The sequence below is a fragment of the Pseudopipra pipra genome, chromosome 1, assembly GCF_036250125.1.
Source record: "Pseudopipra pipra isolate bDixPip1 chromosome 1, bDixPip1.hap1, whole genome shotgun sequence".
Classification (NCBI taxonomy): domain Eukaryota; kingdom Metazoa; phylum Chordata; class Aves; order Passeriformes; family Pipridae; genus Pseudopipra; species Pseudopipra pipra.
Window position 1 is genome coordinate 21,522,073 of NC_087549.1, and position 22,642 is coordinate 21,544,714.

Consider the following 22,642-nt stretch of genomic DNA (forward strand, 5'->3'; position numbering starts at 1 on the left):
AAGATATTTAGGTATTAAAGATATCACATGAAGAAATGCCCACTTATGTTTGAGATTGGGCACTTCTATTGAAAATCAATAGCTGTCTTTGAGAATCTCTCCAAAGGTGTATCTGCATTTTTGTTAGTAGTATTTACTTCCTTTTGAATTAGTAATTAATTATGAGAATGTTCATGATTTCATTGTGACCACTGCCAGCAATCAAACACTGTTTCACACCTAGAAATGCAAGTGTGCATTTGGATTTACTAAAGCAATTCATTTTATGTCTTATCTTTATTTGCACAAATCCCAAGGAGATTTGCTCACCCAGGAAGCTGGCATAGCTTATACGTGTGGTTCTTTGAGTGCAAAAAGTTCTCTCAGCAGTTTAGATCTGTTTTGCCTGGGTAATATTTTGAAATGCTCTCCCTGATAAATGGCCAAAAGTATGAATTTCGGAAAATTAAAGAGGAAAGAACAGATTTAAATCTTGACTGAAAGTTCACCTCTGCAAATGGCTCTTCAGTAATGAGCAGGGGAGGAAGATGCCAGCAGGTATGAAGTGGACCAATTTATGTTTTCCTTTCACTTGTCTTCCTGTGCAGATCTCTTCCTGTGCAGGCCTTTTTCTAGATTACCATTTTCTAAAAAAATCTAACAGTTTAAGACATACTTTTACTATTTTGCCTTTCTTTGTCTAGTATTTTACTGGTATCATCTTTTTTAGAACTTATTCTCCTTCCTACCTAGCCATTCATTTTTTTCTACAAGATCAGATGTGTTTTGGGATAGATCATGGCTTTGACTATATTTATGAAACATTCTGTGGGCCTGCACTTCTGCTAAGATAGATAATAACAAAAATTAAAAGAAGAGTATGGAAAGAGAAAAACGTGAAAAATGAGGAAAATGAGCTTAATCTTTATATCTCAGCCTCTGCAGCTGGTGAACTTTCAACTGGCAATATAAAATCAGGACTGAAATGCATATACACAAAGTATTTGACCTAAGTGTGTGTTGTTAAGTAAGATTATGAGAAAGTGATGACGACTGCTGACAGCTTCTCCATGAGAGAGTACAGTGTGTATTTCCTGATGAGCTTAATCCAAAATGTCATCTTTGAAGCACATGACAAAAAGCATAAAGACCTAAGAGTTTTATATTGAAATATAGTAGATGACAGAAGGAGAGAAAAAGGACCATTTTATTTTATTATATTTTATTTTATTTTATTTTTTAATTGAATCCTTTACAGACTTCAGTTGTATCTAAGCTGACTTGTAGCTTCCACTTCTAATTAAAAAAAAAAGGCATATTCATTCATGTTTCCATTGTTTTTTCTTTGAAAAATACAAGCAACTAGGGAAGTTTAGGAGAAAGTTATACACTGAAGTCTATGTTTATGTCTACATCAGAAAGAAAAAGGGGCTGGGGAAAATGAGTGAAATCAACATTAGCCTAAACTTAAAATCATATTAAGTAGTTTGGTTATGAGACAATCCAGCCAGATGATACAATGGAGTACAATTCTTCTGCCTGTTGCGAAGGTTTAACTTTACCTTTTATGGGCTATCTTGCAAAGCATATTTCTCTTACATATACATTAGGTGTACCTATTTGAAATATTTCATAGTGACAATAGAACATGTCCCCATATATAGCACTAGGAAAGTGTGTGTATGTCATTAAGCATTAAATTACTGTTTGTCATGTTTTATTGAATAGAATCCACATACAAAGAACTTAAAAATAGTTAATACTTCATCAGAGTAATAATATTTAAATTGTCCATAGCTCATTTGTTTGAATTTTTATATTTAATTCTTTGCTTCTCTTGAATATGCTCTTCACATACATACAAAACTTTTGACTGAAATGTGTATCTTGACTAAGACATTATTCAGCTAATCTCTTAGGTCTTTGGAAATACTTTTCTCCCCTTAAATGAAAAAAACCCAAACCCAAACCACCCTAAAAAGCTGATCAGACACCTAACAATATTACATGAAGACAATTAGAAGTATCATTCTGACATTTAGCAATTAGAGCAGTGACTGTGGTATTTGGGCAGGCATCCCCAGGAGTGGGAAGACACATCTGGAGTAGAGGGTGCAAAATATCATTTGTTTCTAGGAGATGAAGCCATTTTCCCTACCTCAATTATATTTGATTTGCTGCTTGTTCATTTTGAACAGCCATCAGTTCCTGGATGTTAAGTTGCAGTCCCTGAGCATGTGCAGTTTTTACTTATGAATTCCACCAAAGTCATGTATGAATTAAAATAGAACTTTTTTTCACAGCTGAGGTGTATGGCTGGAGATACTGTACTATTCCATGAAAGGGGGCACAAATGACAGATTTTGCTGGGAATGGGAGGGTCTTGGTACATTTTGGGCACTTCCTGAGCACAGTGGATGGATTAGGCCTCTCAAAGGAGCCCTTCACTTAACTTGCATAGATGGCATCTTGTACAACTGATCCCAGCGGGATTTTTGCTAAGCTACTAAAAGCAGTGCTGGTCTGGAAATAAGCAGCAGTGGAGAACCTTTGAGAGAACTTTCATGCCAAAAACCCCTGAAGGATTTATGCAGTTCTAGTATCAGATACTCTCTAGGTAGGATGTTTATCAGGTCCCAGCTGTGGAACACCTAAAGCCCACTGAAATCCTCAAATAGGAGCCCGAATTCCTTCTTTGCACACAGCTTTCACTGACCATTCCAGAAACGTGCCTTTTCCTTATATCCTGGAGTTACCCCCTCGAACCAAGGAAGAAACTACCATCCTCGGAGAGTTTAATTTCATTTCTGGCTACAAGTATCCTCAGATTCATTCCTGGTTCTCAGGCACCTCCTCTGGGACGATCGCCCCCCGGGCGCTCGGCTGCGGCTGAGGCGGTGCCGCCCGCAGCGCCATGGCAACCCCGCCGCGCTGTCCGCGGCGGCCGCAGGCCCGGCCAGGCCCGGCGGTTCCGCAGCTGCTCCTGCTGCTCTGCCCTCCGGCGTTTCACCTCCGCGGCCGAGGTCGGCAGCTCCAGGATGCAGTCGAAGAGGCTCACCACAGGTACGTCGCAATTTCCACGCAGGGTATGGGCTGGATCCGTGTCAGACGAGGGGTCTGGCCCCACGGTGACGGCCCCAGGGGTACAGACAGACACAGAGGTGGTGACACGAAAAGAGCGGGATTTTGAACCGCCGGGTTTAAACTTTCCCGTCAGAATTTATTGCTCTGCAGAGAGAACTTTGCTGCCTTCAAATAGCATCACAAAAGATAGGGTATTCTCCTAGAATGAGTGAGATTTGGTTATCTGGGAACATTCACAATTGTATCTTCTTAATTTTATCAGATATTTCTTAATATTCACTGTTCAAAGCTCCAAGAGTCTCATATAAATCTGTATTTTCATTAAAACCACCTAGCTTCTAGTAATCAATTTTGCAGAGGAAAGCTGACAAGAAGTTAACTGACATGTATGAGAAATAACATAGTTAAATAATACTTGAATTATATTTAAATAATTCTTGTGGTAGTTAACCTTTTTATGCATGGGTCAACATTACTGCATGTTTTTAGTTTATTTTATTTCCTCAGGCTAAGTAATTTTATTTCAGAATATCCGGGAAAGGGTGTCACGCCTCAATACTTTTTGTTTCTGTATTGTAATCCTAGTTGAACCAGCTTGACTGTATTGCTTGGATAACATACGCTATTTCATTTATGTTTTTCAGAACCTCCATGTATAACAGAAGAAGTGTTCGTAAGTATGCTTTATAAGGCTTGATCATTATTTTTGTTGTGCAACTATAGAGCAAAAAAAGCAACAAAACCATTTGGGAAACTGTTGTCTCTTTTCTCATTTCTTTGCTTTGTAAGTATGGAGTACTGAGTAATTTCTTACAATTTTCTCAGACAAAATAATACTTAATTTTAAAATAATTAGGAAAAAGAATAACAAGAGACTATGGAGAATAAAGATGGAAATAGAAAAGAAAGACAATCAGGATGAAGGAAGGAAACAATCAACTGGAAGGTTCATGATGGATGGATGGATTTAACAATCTCCTTACTTTGCATTTTCTGGTCTTTGCTCATAGCTCATTTTAGGAGTTCCCTGATGTTTGTCGTCTTGTTCGAAAGGTATATATAAATCTGTAAATATATATATATAAATATGTAAATATATGTAAATCTTAAAGGTAGAGGAGCAGGCTTTCCCCATATGCCAAAAGACAAGCCAGGGGTGAGAAAGGACAAGAGAACTTTGGCTGGAACTCAGTGAGAAGAAGGGATAGGCAGCTCAGGAGTATCACAAGGATGTTGTGAGGTCATGCAGGGAGAAAATTAGAAAGGTCAAAGCCCAGATAGAACTTAATGTGGCCACTGCTGTAAAATACAACAAAAAGTGTTTCTACAAATACATCAACAACAAAAGGAGGGCCAAGGAGAATCTCCATCCTTGCTGGATGTGGGAGGAAACATAGTGACAAAGGATGAGGAAAAGGCTGAGGTACTTAATACTTTCTTTGCCTCAGTCTTTATCAATAAGACCAGTAATTGTCAAGGTGCCCATGAGCTGGTAGACAGAGACAGGGAGAAGAATGGAGCCCCTATAATCCAGGAGGGAATGGCCAGTGACCTGCTATGCCACTTAGACCTGCACAAGTCCATGGGGCCAGATGGAATTCACCCAGGGGTACTGACAGAGGTGGTGAAAGTGTTCACTGAGACACTTTCAATCATTTACCAGCAGTCCTGGTCAGCTGGGAGGTCCCAGGTGACAAAGTTGGAAAATGTGAAGCTCCTCTATAAGAACGGTGGGAAAGAGGATCCGGGGAACTACAGGCCTGTCAGCCTGACATTGGTGCTGGAGAACATCATGGAGCAGGTCATCTTGAGTGCCATAACGTGGCATGTGCAGTACAACCAGGGGATCAGCCCAGCCAGTATGGGTTTAGGAAAAACATGTCCTGCTTGACAAATCTGATCACACTTGGCAGGGTGACTCATTTAGTGGATGAGGGAAAGGCTATGGATGTTGTCTACTTGGACTTCAGTAGCGCCTTTGACACCATCTCCCACAGCATTCTTGTGGAGAAACTGGCTTCCCATGATGTGGACAGGTGCACTGTTTATGGGTAAAAACACTGGCTGAATGGCCATGCCCAGGGAGTGGTGGTGAATGGAGTGAGTTAAATCCAGTTGGCAGCTGGACACTACTGGGGTTCCCCAGGGCTCAGTACTGAGGCCAGTCCTATTTAATATCTTTACTGACAACCTGGATGAGTGGATCAAGTGCACCCTCAGCAAGTTTGCAGATGCAGTTATTTTTCTCCCAAGTAACAAGCAATAGGAAAAAGTGGAAATGGCCTGAAGCTGTGCCAGGGGAGGTTTAGGTTGAATATTAGGAAAATTTTGCCACCAAAAGTTTTGTCAAGCATTGGAACAGGCTGCCCAGAGAAGTGGTTGAGTCACTATCCCTGGAAGTATTTAAAAGACATGTGGATGTTGCACTTGGAGACATGGTTTAGGGGTAGGCTTGGTAGTGCCAGGTTAACAGTTGGATTTGATGATCTTAGAGGTCTTTTACAATTAAACAATTCTATGATTCTATGATTCTATACATAAAATGTATCTGACATATATAAATATGTACATGAGAGCATCTCCTAACTGCATATTTAGATTGCATTAAACCCGGATTCTGCAGGCTTCTTAATATGACTAGATATGTCTGGCTCCAGGTGAACTTCACACGCAGGCATGAAGCTGTCAGAGTTCTATTTAGTATAGGGTTTTATATTAACTTTCAGCTTTTGACATTTAAAGATGTCATGTTTTATATATTTGTCAAGGGTGGAGAGGTATTTATCGTTTTAGTGGGTGCTGCAACATGAAATGCAAATCTTGCAATATGGTGCTACTTTTATCCACATTCAACTTCCCCTTTGATGTCTAATAATATTTCTGTGTTTCTGTACTTTTTCATGATGGCAGTAATAGAGAAAGGTATCAAATGCTATAGATAGAAGTCATTAGGTTTGTTTTCAGCAAATACCTAAGAAATTATTGTATACCATCCCAAAATGATTTTAAAATTCCTTTCAATGTTAAAAGAGTGATAGAAATCAGGCTCAAGATATTCATATTCATACAAAAATTGCATGAAACAGTTTTGGACCAATTTTTAGCACACCTTAACCTCCAGTTGCAGTTCTTCATGAAAGGCAGCTTTTTATAGTCATAATTTAGACAATTTAGACTGTGCAGCAGGAAAGATGAAACAAAATGCTTCCTGACACAAAAATCTAAGCTATAGTATTGTACATGCAACTCCAAAACTTATAATGTGCAAATATGAAGGTGCAACTGTGATTTCAAGTGAAAATAAGACTGTCTACAAAAAACCCTCCAAAACCAGAGGAAAGTTTGTTGTGTATAGATGCAGTAAGATCAGTGAGTAGTAAAGCTTGCATTAATAAGATCATAAACATTTTATTGATTAATCAACCACTGTGTTTACATTTCTTGCTGTTATATGGAACTACAGAGAATTATATCCTTGGGAAATTAAAAACACATGTTACCTGCATAGTCGTAAATAAATCCTCCTGTTTAATCAGTGCCCAAAGATCTCTAGGTGCATGGTACTGCAATTGCATTGGGCCACAAGCCTGTGGTCCAAATAAAGCACGACCTCTGTAATGCAGAAAGCCTTGCTTTCAGCGTTGCCAGCATTTTCTAGGGAAGAGCATGAGCTAACTTGCCTGTCCTGTATCAGTCACAAGAGCAACCACAAGTACTAAGGAATAAATGTTGGCAGACTAGGGCCAGGCAAACACCATCAGGTCTGGTTCTGACTTGTGCAGCAAACAAGAGCCTTCCTGAGTTGATATTAAAGTATGTTAGCTCAGATTTCTTCCTTACCTGAGCCTGAGCTGTCTCTGTTTATACCAGTGGGGTTTAGATCAAGATACTGCCTGCCTACACTTGATATGATGTACACTGTGCATAACCTCTCTTTACTGCTGTTCCTCACTAGTGCAGTTCAATGCTATGAACTTAAGAAAGAGAAAAAAGATTTGTGTCACAAGACCTTTGCTGATATTGGCAAATACATCAGATTTAGGTGCATTTTTTTTGCCTTGCAAGGCAGAAATAAGAATATTCTAGAAACTATAAAAAATATTTAGGTGTCTTCATTATACTGAAGACAGATATCTGAAGACCAATGGAATAATGTTCTACTTTTACCCTCTATTGAATTGAAATGGGGATGGTGGTGGTATTGAGTACAGTAGAAGTAAGATTTGGATCCATAATTTTGGGTTTGTCAACAGCAAAAAAAATTCAATTTCTATTCAAAATTTTTTGAGTCATGTTAGCAGGATTTAAAATGCAGAGGTCAGAAAGGATACAAAAACACCTGCAGATGCAGTCTTCACTTCTGATGAGATGAACAGGAAGCCTCCCAGTTCTGTCAGGTTCAAAGTATGGCATACACGGCTTGCTTGTTAAGCCAAAATATAGGTCAGAGAACTCCCTTTTATTCCCCAAACATCCCCAAGCATCAGTGTGAGAGCAGAAGGTGGCCCTGGTGGCCCTGGGTGAATTCCCCTTTTTTCCAAGTGAAAGAGAGAAAGGTACAATGTAGGGAATTTCTAGACTGTTAGCTTATGCACATTTTTTCAAAAATAAACATCCAGATTTTCAGCATTTAGAAGCTGTTGGGTTTATGAAGGCTTTATCTGTAAATTTATTGACATAGGATTTACCTTTGTTTGTGTTTTTTAAATTGCTAAGGATTTCAGGAGTGTGCAATGGTTGCAATATAACAGTGATGCAATGATTATATTCTCAAAAGTGGAAAATAATATTTTGCAAAAGTTTCCATGTCATATCTCATGAAAAAAACATTGTTTGAAGGAATAGTGCATTCAAACCATGTTAGCACAGATTACTACAAGCCTTGCTTTTTGTGGTTTTGTCTTTCTATAGGAGGAATGCTTAGCCACAGATGATATGCTTGTGGACTACTTTAATGAATTTTTGAGTCTTCCGGTAAGTACCTTACAGAAATCCCTTGCAAAATTCAAGAAACACCATACTAAAATTAAGAGTAACTTAATCCATCTTAGAAAATTTTACATTTTGCTGCTTGCTAGTTAAATGACTTTTACAATATGTCTGTGTTTCAATGGTAGCAACTCTTACTGCTCAATATTATCAGTATCTGGAAAAGTAGCACAGTATCTGGACTTCTGAGGACAGATTTTATTTTGCTAAGCTAAAGAATCACAGAATCACTGAATGGGTAAGGCTAGAAGGGACCACAGTGGGTTATCTGGTCCAACCTCCCTGCTCAAGCAGGTCATCCTAGAGTACATGGCACAGGATTGCATCCAGACAGTTCTTGAATATCTCCAGTGAGGGAGACTCCATAACCTCTCTGGGCAACCTGTTCAGTGTGCAGTCACCCGCACAGGCAAGTTGTTCTTCCTTATGTTCAGGTGGAACTTCCTGTGCATCAGTTTCCGCCTCTTGCCTCTTGTCCTATTGCTCAGCACCACCCAGAAGAGCCTGGCTCCATCGTCTTGACACCTTCCCTTCGGATACTTACAGACATTAATAAGGGCCCCTCTCATTTGTCTGTTCTTGAGGCTGAATGGGCCCAGTTCCCTCAGCCTTTCCACATAACAGAGATGTTCCAGTCTTCTAATGGTCTTTGTCACCCTGTGCCTGACCTCCTTCAGGAGCTCCATGTCTCTCTTGTACTGAGGAGCCCTCGAGCTGCTGGCAATGCTCCTCCTAATGTACACCAGACCTTCTTGGCCACAGGGACACACTGTTGGCTCATGAACTGCTTGTTGTCCACCAGGACCTCCAGGCTATTTATGTATTTAAATTTATGTTATTAATTATTTATTTAGATCGCAGTGTACTAAAATAATAAGAATAGGAAATGAAAAAGACACATAAATACTTATTTTAAAAGTATAAGGAGTCCAATTCTATTCCAGTATCACATCATGATGATATAACAAATGTTTGTCCTTTTACAATCTTGTGGCAATGCACTCAGTGATTAATATACATTTAAGCTCAAAACCAACTCTATTTCTATTCACGGCTTTGAAGGCCTCAAAGTTGGCACTTCCCTCCTCTTCCTCTCCCATCTGCAGCTAGAAGTGTGCAGGCTTACACTATAATCTGTGTGCTGATCCAGTTACAGTTAGACTACCATATCCAGTGCCCTATTTTTAACTAGTTGCCCTATATTTTGCTCCTTTTCCCCATCAACTATACTGCTTCCCCACATTGTCATGAGAGTCAAATATATGGTCCTGCTCCTTCAATATGGCAACATCATCCAACTTCATCTTTGTAGTCTTGGCCTTGACTTGTCCCCATTCTCATCATCCCCACAACTTACACCCATACTCCCTTGCCAAGTGGCACAGGTTTTCCACAGTGTCACTCGTGGCTCCCACCCAATGTACCACAGAGCTGTCCCACAGCCTGTCCCCCTCCTAAGGCACTGCAGTCCAACAGGCTACACTACAAGAACATATACCCATTCCTGCAACTCGCTTGGTAGGAACCACCACCAGTGCTAGGAAGGGGCAGAATGTTTCTTGATGCTCCTTGGGCCTCATACTCTGGTGCAGCCATTAGTGAAATAAATTCAGTTATGATTCATAACTGAATGATTTGGCTTACCAAACTGAACTAGACATAGCTGTGCTCTCTAAGCCACATCACAGATTTGTGTAAATGTACACATATAATGGAAATTGCACAACTAAAGGTGATAGAATGGGCCCCCCATGCCAATTTTTAAGCTTAAAATAGAATCGGAAGATATTCAGATATGTAGATTTTGTGCATAGCACCAATACTAACTTCTCTCAGGAGCTCAGCCTTTATGTGCTTTCACCACACTGCAAGATTCCTAAGAATAATTTTTTCAAAGCTGGAGAGACACAGATGGAAGAAAGTGTGTGGTGAGAGGGGCTGGGGCTTTTTCTTTCTCCAACATCCTCCACCTCCCCCCTGCAGCTCTTCTATGATATCTGACTAAATCCAAGCCTAACTATTTAGCTTTTAAACCCAGGCCTCCTTCCATGTGCCAGATTGTTCTTAGCGCAGGAATACCGTCCTTTATGCCTTTGCTGCTTATTTGGAAACTATGCTTCAAGTTTTCCCCAAATCTCAGAGGACGGAGTGGGTAAGAAGTTCAGCTTGCTTAGTCTCTCGGTATCCTTGGACATGAACAGATTTCAGGACATCTGTTAGAGGCCAAAATTCTCCTTGGCCTCAGAGGGCTCCTCAGCCCACAGTCCTGGCGCAGCTCAGCAGCTCTAAACCGCAGCAATTGTCCAGGCACTCCTGATGGCTCTGAAGCCCACAGAAAAGAGTGCACAGTCACTCCTGGGTAAACACTATTTTACGCTGGTAATCTTGGTAGCTTCTAAGATGACACATGGTCTCTCTTACACATATTTACATATCTTCATGAAAACAGATGCTCTATTATCTATTTTTAACTGTAATGTTCTCATAATTGGTTTTATTTTCTCTTTGATCTTTTCCTAAGTATTTACCCTCTTCAGGATTAAGTTCTTTTAATGCCTTGAGTTCTGTGGTTTGAATACCTTACATTCCCAATTTTCCTCTCCTTCTCAGAAGGCTTCTACTAAAACACCGCATTGAAATTTCCATTGCTTTATTCTTGTTGTGCTTATATGCTGTTGCCTGGGAACAGTATTACCCAGGTGTGCTAGTAGTTAGGCAACAAGTTAAACTAAAAATATTGTGTGACTTGATACAAGAAAGCAGGGGTAGCATATGCTTATTTTAAGAGGCTGCCTCTGCATTGATTTATGAGGCACCATTAGCATACGGAAAATTGTATCACTGGGGACTTGCTATAGCAGCAGCAGATTTTTCATGGGTTTTTTTGCTTTGATTTACAGTGTATCCTTTAAGTGATCCACTTGTTATAATGATATTTAATACAATCTGACATGAATATCTAAGTACTCCAAAGATCTACATACTGTAATGAAGGATAGTTTGTACAGAAATATTTCTGAAAGATGTAATACAAATAACCTCAAGAGGGCAGTTATTGCCAGTAATACAGTGATTTCACAGTAGCAGAAACCAATTACATGACACACAAACGAGTTACACCTTCCTTAGTAACTAATGTAAAATGAAAGATTTAAGAGAAACATTGGCCTTGATACATTTCCATTACTGGTGGTCAGGCAGCCCTAGAATTTGAATCTTTGATCCACGTATTAAAAACATCCAAGAATATGTTTAGTCAGGAACGAAAATTCAGAAGTCAGAAATTGCCATCCAAGCTCAGCATTGAAAGCAAGTGTAGTAATGTCAGCTTGTTTCTCCTGCACTCTGCAGGCTGCCTGCTGCTTGTTCCACCCCAAGTCCATGCTGGGGTCTTACCCCTCATTTTCCAGTTAGCAGTGATCCTAAGGGAGGCACGCTGCTCCTCTTTGAAACCTCAAGTTGTTGCACTAGAGACGAAATACCTAACTGAGCCTCAGCTGAAGCACATCCAGGAGATGATGCTTTGGTTGCAAGTCCCTGGCTGTTGGTTTCCCTAGCAGCAGTAATCTGCCAAGTGACCACAATATTATCAACCTCAGATTTGGTAGTTGTTCTCACTATATAAAATCTCCACCAAGTAGTCTGGGATCCAGCATTTGCTGCAGGTGATGATTCTGAAAACAATTAAAGTCCAAGTAACAAAGCTTGGGCCTGTCTTTCTGAAGACAGAATGATCCTGAAAACCTAGTGCTGTCAAGAATAAAACCAGACCTGGCTTACGAGTAGCAGATGACAGAAAGGGCAGAAAGCAAAAAAGCAATCCACTCTGCTGCACGGTTCAGGCCCTTCACTGTTTTGAAGTTGACTTTGAATAATTCCATGCATCAAATCATCAAATCAAGGCATCAGTGCATGCTCATTAGTTTTATCTTCTCCAGGTGTGTGGAGGGAGGCTGCAGATGCCTCCCTGAAAAAGGCTTTGTCTTAAGTAAGGTCCTACATGCATGTTATGTTGAGACTTACCCAGGACTAAAACTTGTTCATGTTTTTGACATTCAAGGAAGCAAATGAAGCATTCCTGACTTAATTTCTTACTGATAGTATGTTTACTGTAAATATTTTTCTCTTCTCTCTTAATTAGATTGTGATGTGTGATTGTGACTTTTGTCTAGCTCATCAGCAGAAGGGAAAGGCTGAAGTTGCTAAAGTCAATGGGAGATTTGCATTGACTGTGTGTAGTGTGAATTTTCCAGACACTTCACATTGCTGCTCAAATGCTGGTCTGGACTCTCACTGACATTTATTTATGATACAGACATACCCGTCTTAAGGAAGTTTTGGCAAAGTTCCTGGGTGAGATCTCTATTCATTCCCACCCTTAACCTAAGAAGCAGCCAAGCTGTGGTCATTCTGTTTCTCTTGGGATCAAACTATGTTATTTGGGTCTGAAATGGGGTTAGCATATTTACACACTAGTTAATGGTATCTGAAGTTAAGTATATCTGAAAACTGTTAAGACAGAGAACAGTGAGATTTATATGTCTGATATCCTGGCAACATGGTGATGGATGCTGTTTTGGTTTCTGTTATGGGAGGACTGAGAGAAATTTGTCTTGCCTTCAGTTAAGTGTATAACTTCAGGTTTCAGAGTTATGTGTTCTGTTTATTATTCAGCTGAAACTATATTAAATGTGTGTTTGACAGCTAAGAAATTTCTTTACTGTCAAAAAAGTGCATACAATTGTTTATTTATTTAATAGTATTGCTGTACCACGGTCTGAAAACAGCTTTTCTTTTAATTTGCTTGGAGATTTTTTCTGAAGTTGAGTTTACTGCACTGAGTTACATTGGTCATACTGGGTTCAAGAGAAGAATTGCCTGTGAGTAAAACAGTTTGCAGAGTCTGTAGACTTCTTATTTGTTGGCATTTTCAAGTCCTTGATCCTATTTATTGTGCTAAATTGATAACACAGGAATCCCAAGCTTCAAGGCTTCTGCCAAACCTAAAATATTTTTTCTTAACATCTTGAGGTATAATTTGGCTCTGGAGTTTTCCCCTTTATCTTCAAAGCATCGAAAATTGGCCCAAATTAGAGAGAATGATACATTTAGTCTTTTGTTAGTGTATTTTACTTGTCCTTAAAAAGCCAAAGCACTTGCCAACTGTGGAGTAAGAAAGACATTTCTTAGTATATTAGATTGGAATGGATATTTTTTTCCCTTTCCTTTTTAGTACAGACTCTCATCCACTCCATCTTCACTGAAGAGATTCCTCATTATTGCAGTGACCTAGAATATTGGTGGTGCCATAAACCTTTCTTATTATTGTCCCATGAAACACTGTAGGATTTTACAGCACTTGGCTTCTGTGGGAAAGGTTTAAAGTTTGCTACAGAAAATTGAACAGTTTTTTATTGGATTTTTTTTTTTTTTGTGGCTTGTAATGTGTGGGAATGGTTAGATTGTGTGTTTTGATCCAAAGTTCTTTGCATACTGAAGGGAAAATTGATTGTCTGATCCTCTCTCCTGCACTGCAACTCGTAAAATGTTTCCTACGAGAAATCAGGTTTGGGGGTTTTTTTTGCATGTTCTCAATTGATTTTTGTCATAACATTATCACTTGTTTTTGTGGTGGTGATGAGTTAAAAAGGTCAGGAATTACCTCTTCTTTTATTATGCTTATAAAAACATTCTGATTTATCATTCTAGTTTTCTTAAGTAAGCAAGTGAAATTTGCTTTTCCAGAAAGGTTTTATCTATTCCAAAATGCTTTTATATGTTAGTTTGAGAGACAGAGATGCTCTATTGGGTAGAATTTGGAATTTGTACAGAATCATAGATCACTCAGTCTGGAGGGGGCTTTGGGGAAGTCTGTAGTCTGGTTTCTTGCTCAAAGCGGGGTCAATGCTTTAGTATTGAGACCAGGTTGCTTGGCACTTACTTCAGTTGGTCTTGAAAACTTCCAACAACAGATTCTATAATCTCTCTGGACAGCCTGTTCCAATGCTAATCATGCCACAACTACCTTTTTTCTTATAATCCAGTTCAGACTTCTGCTGTTTTCTACGAATGGTTTCTTATCCTCCTACCGTGCACCTGCATAAAAATCCTGGCTCCATCTTTCAGTAATCTCCTTAAAAGTACTGTAAGACTGCTGCTAGGTCTTCCCAGAGCTGTCTCTTCTTCAGGCTAAACAGCCTCTCCTCACAGGGCAAGTGCTCCAGCCTCTGACCATCTCAGTGGTCTTCTGCTGCACTTGAGTATGTGAGCATCCTCCTTGTACTGGGGACCCAAAACTGGGTGCAATATTCCAGATGCAGCCTTATAGTGTCAAGTTGACTGCCTACTCTCTGACTGATACAAGACATGTGCATGCCTTTTGATGCCCCTGGGGATGTGTAACTACATCTTAGTCCAATACCCGAAAGTCTGGACTTAGAACCACCTTTTTTAGTCAAATATGTGGTGTATGAAGTCTTAACCTTCCTATCCCTTCAGTGCATGTTCTTCTGCTCCATTAGTATATTTGTCTTATAAATGGTTGGTAGTAAGACTCCCAAAATAGCAATACACTTTACATTTTAAAAATTGTCACTAGCATCTGTTTCACTACATTAAAGTTGCTGTAGTTTTCTGTTCCACTAAATAGAATATGTATTGAAAAAACCTAGATCTGGAGTAAGTTAGAAAGGATTAAATAAAAGTAGATGCATGTGATAAACTGATATTGTATTTGCTTCGGTTTTAGTTTGAACAGCATGGAACTAAAATAATCTAGTCATGTCTAATCACTTAGCCCTATATTATAAAATTTGCCTTTTGTTTGATTTTTTCTGTGAGCAAGAGCATTTTGAATCCTAAGAGACTGAAGTACCATGTTTCTTAGTGCACTTTCTTCTGTTTCTTTTTTAAAAAACATGAGAAAACAAATAGGGAAGAATACATTTGGAGGCTATTAAGGTTGCACAGTTAGTCACTTAAAAGTTGGTAGCAGACCAAATTAGGTTTGAAAGGAAATGAAACATACATGTAGCAAACTGGGAGGAGGTCTGAATGTAGAGAAATCTTCTACCCATAGAAGGCTTTTTAAAATGCTGTTCAGTACATCTGGAGAAAAAAACAGATGCAGAGTGTGCTGGAGAAAACTAGTGCCAAAAGAGGCACAAGGTGTCAGAGAACAAAAATCAGTGTGTGATTTCTGCTGAAGTTAGGTAACTGAACAGACCTGTGCGATTCAATGCACGGCTCTGCGCAGTGACGGTGCTTTTTTTTTTGATGTCGTAGACACTAATCATACACTTAAAGCTCTCACTTGCTTTGTGCTTTGCCAGGCTGAGCCTCCACAGTGAGACATTATGGGATAAGTAGGGAATGTTAAAACCACATGTTGCAGCCACATGGTTCTGGGCATTGCTCTACAAGACATTGATCAACAAGGGAGCTTCAACCAGAAGCAACAAAATAGCTGACGCTAGCATAATTACTTTGGGTTTATACAGGTGTGAAGAAGAATAAAATTGGTCTGTAATATATTTCTATATTATATGTAACATGTATTCAGCATATGGAGTATGTCTATGAATTATGTCTATGTGTGCATATATGTGCTATATGAAAAAATTCAAGGAAATGAAAAATACAGTGTTTGAAAAAATAAAATAATCTTATTAAGTGCAGAGGAATGACAACTGTACAAACACCAGGTGGGATCCTGTCTGGAGCGAAGCCAAAATGAATTTTGGCTCTAGGTGTAGATGTGGCCAATAGTTTCTTGAGTCCTTAAACACAACATGCCTTCTCGTCTTCCAGCTGAGCATGGAGATGCCTATATGCTCTGATTGTATATAATCTCATATTCAGAACTGTCTTGGGTGTCCTCCATTACTTCTAAAAAATCCATCCGTATTTTCCCTCTTCAAGTAAGTGCACTTGAAAGATAGTTTTTTAGGGAAATACCTAATACCAGAGCTTGAAAGATGAAAGATGGCTTTGATTTAGTGTGTACATATGCAGTGGGTTTTCGGAGTTGACAAAAGTCAGAATTGCATAGCTGAAGTTGAAGTTTGGTCTGTCTCCCATATATGCAGTATCTGACTGAACTAGTGAGATGTATAATAAAATTTACTGCAGGCCATGGGTTTTGGTAGTTGTTTGACCTATAAGTAACAATATGGTGAAAAGCCTTTCCTACATATGAAACTCTTCAGATTTATCCTCCTCAAATGCATCTCAGATTTAAAAGATCAGCTTCATTGCTAATATTTTCAGGCCTTGATTGTTGGTGATAACAAATGGGAGAATAACACTGGAGATCTGATCCTGTAGGTAAGTTGTTCCCTGCAGAACAGTTACTAAAGTCACTGTGAATTACAAATCATAGACATTCTTGTACTGGATCTATTATTTGCATGTGAAAAAGAATTAACTGTGATCTAGAATGATATAAATTCTTTACAATTAAGCATAACTGAGAGAAAAAGTAGGAATGCTTTGGAAAGCTACATAGCAAAAAGACTGAAGAGCAAATATACAGAAAAAATACTATTCCAGGCCCCAAGAGAAAGAAGCCTCATAATACCAGCTTGTATTCAGTAGGATGCCTCTATATTATAAAAAGTAACTTTTTTAAATGAGAGTTCCCTTATTACAATGTCATAAACTTTCCAAACTTCTTTTGTAGACTTTTGCCCAGCCAGTGAAGTTTAACTCAGATGTTGGGGTTTTTGAAGTAGTTAATTATGCCCCACGATGCCTGGAAAGCCAGCTGAAAAAAAATCTACATGATCAGAAACCTCCAAATCCCATTTATGATGTTCTAAGGAAAGCAAAGAATGACGGGCAGCTCTCCAAAATGCACAGTGCTTCTCCAGCCTTCAATATGGATCCAAATTACAACACTATGGTAAGCATCTTATAGCCCCTGAGTTTATATTTAGATCTTACTGTAGAGATACTGGCAGTAATTATTGTTGTGTTTGGCTTGGTAGCTTGGGAAAAAATGTTAATTTATGTTAGGAAAACATAATGATGGGCCAAATTATGCCCTGTAATGCACGTGTCTAGCAGACAAGTAAATGGAATTACAGATGTACATCCTGTAGCACAGAATTTTGAAGATTCTGTAGGGCAGGATTCAGCTGTGTGGTCTGAATACTTTTTAATATTAAAAGAAAAAATATTATGACAACAGTTACTTTACTAGTGATCCCTGGAATGTGCAAATTGACTGAAACTAATGCAGCTCAGTCTTTCCTTATTAATTAATTTCCTTGTGTGGCTATGAGCTCATCTGTGGTCTGGCAATACATAAGTCTCTCTTCCATTTATTCCCAAAGGATTTACATAGTTAACATCAATTGAAATGGCCAGAAAAAATAATCATTGGCAACAAGAAAGCTAAATTAATGGAAAGATGGATTGGATTTTAGAAAAAAAATCTTGTTTCATACTTGCTTAGACAGTATCAATTTTGGTATTCTTACCTGCCTACTTTCAGGGCATCTCTTCGGCACCAAATTAGGCAAGTTAAAATCAGGAGTCGAAGCACCTGAGAGAACACAAGTTGGTATAATTAGATGTGGGAGTTTACCTTTAAACAGTAGCTTTGGAGGAAATAAAATATTTCACTAAAATACTTTGTTTATTCCTTTCTTGCTTACCTCGCATTGATGTGACTGACATGACATCATTTCACTCAAGGCCAGTCCAAGGTCTTGCTACATTTTTAGCAGTGGCTGCTCTAAATTATATCATAGCTGGAAAGCTGAGAGAAGAGCAGGGAGTTGTAACAAACTGCTGCTTTGCCCAGCCTAAGCTTAATGATTTTCAGAAAAGAAAGAGTGTTGAGAGAGGTCAAAAGGCAGTGTTGTTTAACAAAATGATACTAATGTGATTTGCAATTGTTTGCATTGAGACTGGACAAATGCTACAAAAGGACAAGGCCCACAGACATCCCTACCATGTGAAATAATTTTTTTCACAAATGCTTTGCTTGGGAGCACAAAGGCAGAAGAGCTGTTCTCAATTTCTTATTTGCTCTCAGCATTAAACTGAGGAAATGCTGTGAGCTTGCGCAAGTGTTGCTAACATTGCCTCTTGGATAACCTCACATCACTGCCACTGGGCATGGCCTTTCTTGACAAATTCAAAGCCATTTCACTGTTACTTTCATCTTTCATGTGGTTTGGAGCAACAGGGCTTCTGCATTATTTAAGAATCTGTTTCTTCCTCTGGGCCATTTTCCATAAATGGGGAAGCATTATGGCCTTCTGAGGAGCAGTATGCCTCAGTACCCTTTCTTCTCCGTTGGTGGGAAAGGGTGATATTTGTTCTTATTTTTGACTCCTCCTTTACTGGATGGGTAATGAAGATGCCTCATGCAGTTCAACTTGGCATCTAAAGTCTGAGCTGGAGCAGAATGGCCTGTGAAACAGTGTGCCCAAAATGGTTACTGCAAATACATAAGGTAAGAGAAGATAGCTTCATTCATTGTATTACAGTGACTGATCCAGAAGAAGCCACCCCAGACCAACTACATCAAGTAGTTCAGTCCAAATCCAATAGGATTTGATCTTTCAGGCATCGGGTGATGCTGTCTGGTTTGCTTTGGCTGCCTTCTTCACACTGACCAAAAAGATGGCAGTTGCTTTGAATGTTACATTGCTTACAAAAGGTCACCTTGAGTGGCCATCACTGGCAGGTTACTTATGAAAAGGAGCTATGATTGGAAAGTCCTAGTAGGCCTTTCAGGGTACAGCCTGAATTTAAGCACATCTTGCCTAAGAAATACATGCAGTGGTATTTTGCTGTGTATTTTACTTCCCTCTCAGACAGTTACAAATTTACAGATAAGCAAAAGTTCTCTGCACGTGTGCTTGCACATTTGCAAATCATTGATATGAAAGTAAGTATCTTCTCATCAGTAGTGAAAATCAGCTTTGTGTAAAATGCATTGAGAAAAAAAACCTGTGGAGTTGGGTAGAATTGATCACAACTATGGAGAGAAACTGGCTGGTATCCCACATATCTTACTTCAGAGAAACCCCAGTTCAGCAAAGCACTTAAGTATGTGTTTAACTTTAATCAAGGGAAGTTAAACACATGCTTAAACTTAAACACGTGCTAAAAGCTTTGCTGGATTGGGTCCTAGCAAGGCCTGAGGCTGACTGGGTAAGGAAGCTAACTAAGGTAACAAACCCCATCAGATTAAATGTAGCATCTTTCTCTGGGGATAGGGAAAGAGCAGAGATTCTTTCCTTCTAATATTACATATAACTTTGTGTACCAGCCATTTACAGACGTATGTTATGAATCATTCAGATAAAAAACTAGGCTGTAAGTCAGTAAATACATAAATATTAAATGCCAAAATAAAGAAACTATCTTCTGTATTTCAAAAAAGCTTGTCAGTTGCCAAAAAGAAGCATACACTATGTGGTTGGGAGTAATTAGTCTCCATCTCCACAAATTACATTGTATGAGCCACTGCCAACATAAGCTTTCCATATTTTGAAATATTTTCTTCTCTCTAAATGAAACCACCCACTTTCTGAGTAATTCAGATTTTTTTAATCCCCTACAGATATATATGAGGCAGAAATAACCCTTGCCCCTAATGGAATATTAGCTCATAGAAAGAAAATTTAAGCTGTGATCTACATAAACTGATTACTTGATATAGCAAGTAGCATCCATCCTTGCCCACACTTCACCTGTTTTTATGGACAAGGATGATTACTGCACTCTTCAAAATCATTAATCTCATCTTCACTAAAATGAAAAATAAATCTCAGATAAATAAAACAGGTCATCGCCTAAGAGTGGAAAAAGTATGCTATTAAAAAAAAATAAAGTGTGCTGTGTGTCATTTCTAAGGGAAACCGATATGGAACATTGTGGCCTATAGTCAGAGATCTTTCTCCCTGCCTAAGTTCCTACACATGCATTTTTTGTTAACTGTCTCTGTGTAGCTTGCTGCTCAACACTCCCTTTCACTCCCCAAACGACTCTTTGGAGGCATCTTCCTTTCTGCTTTTATGAGGCACTGAGGCTCAGGCTGCCTGAGCAGAAATCTGTGGTGGCTCCAGGTCCTAAGACACTTAGGTTTGCACTATGAGAATTGCTGTGTGCAGTGCAGTTTTGCAATGATCAAACATAAAAATGCGAGAGGCGGTAACTGATTGGATTTCTATTTGTTTGATTTTGTTTTTAATATCCACAGCTCTTCATTTTGGGAATATAACTTAAATTAAGGGTTTCTTACTCTTCAAATTCTAGAGGAAAAATGCAATAGTTAGTTATAAAATGTGATAAAGTCAGAAAAATTAGCAATTTGCTATTGTGGAAAATTTATGTACATTTAATTTGCATTTGGAATTGTACAGTAAAAGCACAATTCTTCAGAAATTATTTCTGAAGAAGAAACATGCACGATTTGTTACAGAAGTTGTACTCTAATAGGTGAAATCAGATTTAGACCTTTTTAGCTTTTAATAGGAAAGTAAATTAACTCAATTGTCCCAGCATGAAGGTGATGTTCACTGTATATTTATCGTACCGAGACAATGCTTCTGTAGAAGGGGGATGGAGAGAAGCAGTTACATGGCCAACAAAACAAGAAAATCAGGAGTACTGCAAATTTTGGCATTTCTTTTTTAATAGTGTCTTGATCGAGAACAAGCAATTCAGTGGATTAAGAAAGAAAGGCTTCCAGCATTTCTAGGAAGTGACTGTTACTTTGAATACAGGTATTGCAATCTTTTATGCTCTCTTTCAGTTTTAAATTTGTACATTATCCTCTTCTGTTTAATTAATCTTGATAGTACTCTTAAAAAGTTTTTGCCCTCCTCTCATCCTGTTTATTTTAGCATTTTAGTGATCTGGATAAAATAAATTCAGTGACTTTTTTCACTCGTCATTCTGTAATTTTCCTTGACCATGAATTACATCCTGTACTTCACCATTATGAAGAGAGTAAGAAGAGGACTTACTGATTTCTAAATTGCTGTTCCTCAGAGATATCATGGTAGCAATGCATCTTATTTTTAATCAATATGTAAGCCATATAAATAGGAGTTATGAATCCATGAAATCTATTTGGAAAAAGCACTGAGTCCTTTTCATTTCCATTATTAGTTTTGTGTCTTTGGGCCCACGGTCAGAGTTCCTTTAGCAAAGTTCTCTGTGGGATGCCATGGCATAGCTGGATGATTTACTGTTATAAACTTGCTATATTTTTCCAGATGTCCTTTCAGCAGATGTTCAGGAGTTTTACTGTGCTTTTTGGGAGGATCTACCTCTGTATCCCTTAAGGTTGAGTCTAGATGCTGCTAATTGTAGTGCCTCTCCAAAAGGAGAGGCAGGCTGGCAGTATGGTTTACAAAACTCATGTTTGCTGATTGTAATGACAGGGTAGTTACTGGGGTATAGACTTCTACAGCAAAAATTTCAAAGTGGTTTTTATTTTCTATAACCTGATGACTGCACTTAAGTTCAAGGGGAAAAGTGTGCAAAGAACAAGGAAACCATGAGAAAGTTCCATTTTACCTTTAGCAGCAGCTGCTTTATACATCTCAGCCTCATGAAACACTAACTTTTGTCTTCTGCTATAGCAAACTATTTGTTTGATCAAGCAGAGTTGCCCAAGAGAATTACATAAAACTAGCTTAAAACATGTACCTAATTTCAGTTGCCATCAGTGGTTCAAATGCTTTCCTGAATCAGAATCAGGATAAATTTAGATGCTAAAAGGGAAACTTACATTTAAAGATGAAGACACTCCAACCATAGAATTAAATCCTATTTTATCTCAAGTAGTGGGCACAAATGCAACTGAGTATTCACTTGGTTGTAGGCTCAAGCATAGGCTTCATCTTTCTGTGGTTATGTACTTCTTTCTAACTTAATTAAGTTCTGCCCCAGTTCTTGAGCTCAGAGCATCCTCACCATCATCGTGTGATTCTAAGGTTGCCTTTGCTGAACATCACCAGGTTCACACTAACACGAGGTAGCACTGGAGTGCTGTTCAGTACTGTGAAATCCTCATACAGCACCCAGATGAACACGAGAGTGCCAGCTGTCTTGGTATTGTCTGAAAGTTCAATTAGTATGATCAATGCTGTGGCATTACTGCTGGAAGAATGTTTGTATCAGGAACTGGAGATGTAGGGTCTGGTGGTAATACAGGGCTTCTGCAATCTGGGAGAGTAGTTTTATTTTAGTGAAAAGAATGTTCAAAGGCTTCTTGTCAGGGCTTGAGACTGCATAGATATATGAAAAATCCTGACTGAAGTCAGTTTTACTGGTAAAGCTTGATAATGCAAACCCGGCCACTATCTGTAAAGCTGGTGAACTATACATTGGCAGTACTGGTATTTACATATGTAACAGCAGGTGAAGGCTGAAATAATAAGGAGTTGGACTCAATGATCCTTGTGAGTCCCTTCCCGATAAGGATATTCTATAATTCTATTACTCTAGGAAAAAAGCAGATATGAAATTCTCTGTAAAAATTCTATTTTTAGATGGATCATGGTTTTTAATTACCTATTCTATGGAAAAATAAACTGTTTCTCTGATTAAGAGCTAAAAT

At 38.7% G+C, this 22,642-nt stretch overlaps 1 protein-coding gene across 8 annotated transcripts in view; it reads left to right on the forward strand.

Moving 5' to 3' along the window:
* Positions 1–2,904: 2,904 nt before the first annotated feature.
* RGS22 (regulator of G protein signaling 22) overlaps positions 2,905–22,642 on the forward strand; it is a 69,983-nt gene continuing 50,245 nt past the window's right edge. For 3 of the 8 annotated variants that reach the window (XM_064647744.1, XM_064647773.1, XM_064647782.1), the window contains exons 1-5: positions 2,905–3,042; positions 3,708–3,736; positions 7,975–8,037; positions 16,733–16,954; positions 20,713–20,798. In XM_064647744.1, coding sequence (XP_064503814.1) covers positions 3,018–3,042; positions 3,708–3,736; positions 7,975–8,037; positions 16,733–16,954; positions 20,713–20,798 — 425 coding nt within the window. In that variant the 5' untranslated portion in view covers positions 2,905–3,017. Of the gene's footprint in view, positions 3,043–3,707; positions 3,737–7,974; positions 8,038–16,732; positions 16,955–20,712; positions 20,799–22,642 lie in introns of those variants that run through there. The other 5 variants (XM_064647754.1, XM_064647763.1, XM_064647734.1 and 2 more) reach the window with 3 other exon arrangements.